The sequence below is a fragment of the Heliconius melpomene genome, unplaced genomic scaffold (genome assembly GCF_056956725.1).
Source record: "Heliconius melpomene rosina isolate 202511_hmr_F unplaced genomic scaffold, ASM5695672v1 Hmr00205, whole genome shotgun sequence".
In the NCBI taxonomy this organism is placed as follows: Eukaryota; Metazoa; Arthropoda; class Insecta; order Lepidoptera; family Nymphalidae; genus Heliconius; species Heliconius melpomene.
Window position 1 is genome coordinate 54,367 of NW_028181856.1, and position 5,229 is coordinate 59,595.

General features: G+C 32.8%; 1 protein-coding gene across 1 annotated transcript; it reads left to right on the forward strand.

Annotated features, from left to right (window-relative positions):
* Positions 1 to 1,428: 1,428 nt before the first annotated feature.
* On the forward strand, positions 1,429 to 2,548 carry LOC146526644 (uncharacterized). Its single transcript, XM_085206903.1, has one exon. It carries the CDS (start codon positions 1,673 to 1,675, stop codon positions 2,426 to 2,428), a length of 756 nt encoding a protein of 251 aa, XP_085063029.1. The 5' UTR covers positions 1,429 to 1,672; the 3' UTR covers positions 2,429 to 2,548.
* Positions 2,549 to 5,229: the final 2,681 nt, after the last annotated feature.

Consider the following 5,229-nt stretch of genomic DNA (forward strand, 5'->3'; position numbering starts at 1 on the left):
TTTTTTTGTTATGTTTGTTACCTCATAACTTTTAACTGGGTGAACCGATTTTAATATTTTTATTTATAAGGTATAGCTTCCCGAATGGTCATATTTTTTTTTGTCCATGTCTGACAATGGTATCCATGAGAAAATCACATAAGTCTTAAATTTGCATTATGCATGTGCGCGACTAATAGCCGAATAACTCAATGTCGCGCCAACCGATTTTGATGATTCTTTTTTTATTTGAAAGGATACACTTCAAGGATAATTTGGTGAAAGTTTGGTTAGGTTTCGATTATGGAATTCGGAGAAAATTGAGAAAGTTTGTTTTTGTTGGTCAAAAATTAATTATACTGTAATAGTTACAAGCAAAAACTTTTTAAATTGATGTCAGAAGTGAGATTCCTGATCGTTGCATTTCTTTTCAACCAATCTCAAAAAAGAGGATGTTCTCATTTTCAACCAACTTCAAAAAAGGGAGATTCCGAATTCACCCGAATACTTTTTATGTTTGTTCTTGTCAATATACCAAAATGTAACTTTGCACAAAAATAATAGCTAATTAAATGAAGTTTTACATAGAACAATCATAACCACTCGTTGACAACCACTACCAATTCTATCAATAATATATAACAATAATAATAATTTCATTATTATTTTTTATTTCTATTTTTATTAGTTTAATAATTATAAATTATTTTATTTTTAATTATAAAAATAATTTTAATTTTAAAAAAAATAAGAAAATTTCAAAAAATTTTTTTGAAAATGATAAATAATCTTTTTTCAATTTTTGATCCTTCAACAAATTTATTTAATTTCCCATTTAATTGAATTAGAACATTTATTGGATTATTATTTATTCCTTTATCTTTCTGATTTTTTCCTAATCGTCATTATTTATTATGAAATTTTATTTCTAATAAGCTTCATAATGAATTTAAAACTTTATTAGGACCAAATAGAATTAATGGATCAACTTTTATTTTTATTTCATTATTCTTTTTTATTTTATTTAATATTTTTTTAGGTTTATTCCCATATATTTTTACTAGAACAAGTCATCTTAATGTATCCCTTTCATTATCTTTAACATTATGATTAAGATTTATAATGATTAAATAATACACAACATATATTTATTCATATAATTCCTCAGGGAACACCAACTATTTTAATACCTTTTATAGTACTAATTGAAACTATTAGTAATATTATTCGACCTGGAACTTTAGCAGTTCGATTAACAGCTAATATAATTGCAGGTCATTTACTTTTAACTTTATTAAGTAATACAGGTATTAAAATACTTAATTATTTATTAATTATTTTAATTATTGTTCAAATTTTATTATTAATTCTTGAATCTGCCATAGCAATTATTCAATCTTATGTAATTTCTATTTTAAGAACTCTTTATTCTAGAGAAGTAAATTAATGTCTAATCATAATCATCCCTATCACTTTTTTTTCTGAGGGTAGGTGCCAAAAAGTAAATACGTTTTTAAAGTTGCTCCCAAATAATTTTCTTTTAAAAATAGTTAAAACAAATTATAAGTGAAATGTGTTATGTATAAGTGATGTATTAACAGTCACCAACCTGCCAGCAGTTATTCGTGCAATAATTTCTACACCAAAACTTTTTATCCATAATCACTAGTCTTTTGAACTCAATTACATCAACATGGAAGCTATTAAGCAATCAATACAAGAACTGTCACTACACTTCAATTCGCAAATGGCTGACTTTCAGCAAAGTTTGAGTTCTGCGCTTCCTGCGGCAAGCCCCACTTCCCACATTGCAGCTCAATTTAGTGCATTTCGATCTTTTGTATTGAGTGCACTGGAGGGGCTTCAGCTGCAGGTAAATATACTGTCAAAACAGTTAGACCTTCTTGACTTGCGGACCAGAAAGAAGATACTGTTGGTGCATGGTGTGCCCGAGGAGAGAAGTACAGCTGATTCTGCCATTGCGGTGAAGGTCCTGTCCCAACATCTGAAGTTGCCTGATCTGGAGCTGGGTGACATTAGCAGATGTCAACGCCTGGGTACTGTAACATCTGATAAACCAAGACCCATACTTGTAAAATTCCGAGAGTTATCTATGCGAAATCAAATATGGTATGCTAAAACCAATTTGAAAAATACAGGCATCACTTTATCGGAATTCCTCACTAAATCCAGGCACGAGACTTTCATGGCAGCCCGAAAACGTTTTGGCATAAATAAATGTTGGACGAAGGAGGGCTACATCATTGTCATTGGGCCAGATGGGAAGCGCCATACTATTTCCACATGCAGTGAGCTAGACAATATCCACGACACGGCTGGGGCTCAACCTCTTAAAGCACCTATGGCGAGCTCAAGTGCTGGTGATTCTAAGACAAAGCCAGTTCCTCAGGTTACACGAATGAAGAGGATCGTAAACTCGAAGAAGTAAACAACTTCCTTAATGCATTAGTTTGTTCAATTAATGTTGATAGAATACTTTTAACCTTATATCTAATAACTTATGAGCTAGTGTCCTATAAATCACTAATATATTCACTAAAATGTACAAATTACCCACAACTTAAATCGTTAATATACTTATCCATTAAAATATATAATTTACCCACAATTTTAAAACGTAATATTAAATGTTGTAATGTTCGGTCCGGTTCGGTTCTTTATTTATGGCGCTTCGAGCGTGCCAGTTGAGCACTATTCACTTCGCCAATGTCACGTTGTATGGAAAACACACAAAGGAGATTGTACGGTAAAAAAGAGATTATATTACACAATAGGAGAATGCATGTCAAAAAGAGTCCAGTTAAAGTGTTGCCTTCACCTATAAAATAAAAAATCATAAAATAAATATATACATGAACATGAGTTTGTAATGTTTACTTTTTGTTAGTTATTTTGACAGGCTTATTGACACTTAATCTGTCAATGGCCGGAACTGTCTTAAACGTTTCTTTTCACGATAACTCCTAGATTACGGACTTAGTTGTATTTATCGTGTTTTACCTCTTTTTTTTTTTTGTTATTGTAAGTGATTATTTGTTTATTTTATTTTTTTTATTTTTATTTTTCTAATTTTATCACTAATATTTATTTTGCTAATTTATTTATTTATTTGGACATACATATATTATATAGCTCTTATTATTATTATCATTAACATTCTGCATATACACACATTTTATTTTAATCTTATTTTTATTTATTATATATATTTATTATCTTATTAATTTTTACTTGATTATTATATTTTGGTACTGCACTATGTTCAACAACGCTAACTCAAACAGTGACACCTCCGATAATGATATATTTTGTCAGTCTACATCGTTATCATCAGATTCTAGTTTCCATAGCACTTCCGCGTCGCTAAGCACTGTTTTGGGCACGACTTTTGCGAACTCTGCCAAGCACTTCAACGTGGTGCATATCAATGCACAAAGTGTTCCCGCTCATTATCCTGATCTCCTAGCTTCCTTCGATGCCAAAAACGTTCACGCGATCCTAGTTTCCGAAACTTTCCTAAAACCTTCCTTACCATCCACATCCTATGCTTTACCCGGCTTCCATCTTATTCGTAATGACCGTACAGGGAAAGGCGGTGGTGGAGTTGCTATCTACTTACGCAGCCACATCCCTTTTTCTATTCTTGACAAATCTCCTACACTGTACTCAAATACTTCTGAGCATATTTTTATTGAAGTGTTATTTGGCACATTAAAACTATTACTTGGTGTACTTTACAGCCCTTCACTTCATATAAATTATTTTGACACCTTTGAAACTTTACTAGATAAGTATGTTCCAGGTGTTGATCACACCATCATAATGGGAGATTTTAATACTTGTCTAATTAAAAATGACTGGCGTGCTATTCGATTACAAAATATTATTAAAAGTGCTAATCTTAATCTTCTACCCACTAACGCTACCCACTTCTTTCCTAATACCGCTCCGTCACAATTAGACTTAATGATCGTTTCGTCGAATGAGCAAGTCGCTACTTATGGTCAGTTGTGTGCAGAAGCGTTCTCATATCACGATCTCATATATATGAGTTATAAAATTCGTACACCCAAAATTAAACCTACTATAATCATGCGTAGAAGCTTTAAAAATTTTAACAACGAAGCTTTCTTAGAAGATCTAGATAATATAGATTGGGAGAGTGTATTAAATGCTCCAACTGTTAATGAAAAAATTATTATATTTAACTCTCTTTTAACTGAGCTTTTTGACCTGCACGCTCCACTTCGACCAATAAAACTCAAGCACCTTCCTGCCCCCTGGTTAACGGAAGATATTAAAAAACTTATGGTAAAACGTAACTCGGCTAAATCGAAGTACAAGAGAAATCCTACTGAGGAAAACCTTAACAGGTTCAAAATACTACGGAACCGATGTAACAAAACTTGCAGGGATGCTCAACGCACTTTTATTTATAATTCTATCGAAAATTGCAATTCTGCTAGTATTTGGAAATTCCTTGACTCAATGGGTATTGGACGCTCACGAAAAACTACCGCGTTAGGCGATAGAACGGATATCAACGAAATGAATAAGCACTTCGCGAATGTCAACTTATTAAGTCAAAATGTTAAAATTAATACTATTAAGTCTATCCCTTCAATCTCTGGTCCTTCTCCCTTTCATTTCACTTCTATTTCTCCTGACGAAGTGAAGAAGCATGTTCTTGCCATTAAGTCCGATGCTATTGGCAGTGATCGAATCAGTCGGAAAATGATTCTTTTAACCATGAAGACTGTACTTCCTATCCTGTGCCATATTTTCAACTATTCCCTTTCCTCAAATACTTTCCCTGATATCTGGTGCCAGGCGATAGTTGTTCCTATACCTAAAGTGTCTAGCCCCACTTCCTTTACAGACTATCGCCCGATATCTATCCTCCCGTTCCTGTCCAAAATACTAGAACGTATAGTCCATAAACAACTCTCCTCCTTCCTTACCAGAAATCATATCCTATCTCCCTTCCAGTCTGGTTTCCGCCCTGGTCACAGCACTGTCACTGCGCTCAATAAGGTCAATGATGATATAAGATATGGAATCGATAACCAACAAGTCACTATTCTCGCTCTCCTAGACTTTTCTAACGCTTTTAATACAGTAGATTTCGAAATCCTTTTAGCTGTTCTAAAGTCTATTAATATTTCATCAGAGGCTACTGAATGGTTTTATTCCTATCTACATAATCGAAAGCAGTACATTCGTTTAAAT

Coding starts and splice junctions, on each gene's coding strand:
- LOC146526644 (XM_085206903.1), top strand. CDS start 1,673: ATGGAAGCTATTAAGCAATCAATACAAGAACTGTCACTACACTTCAAT.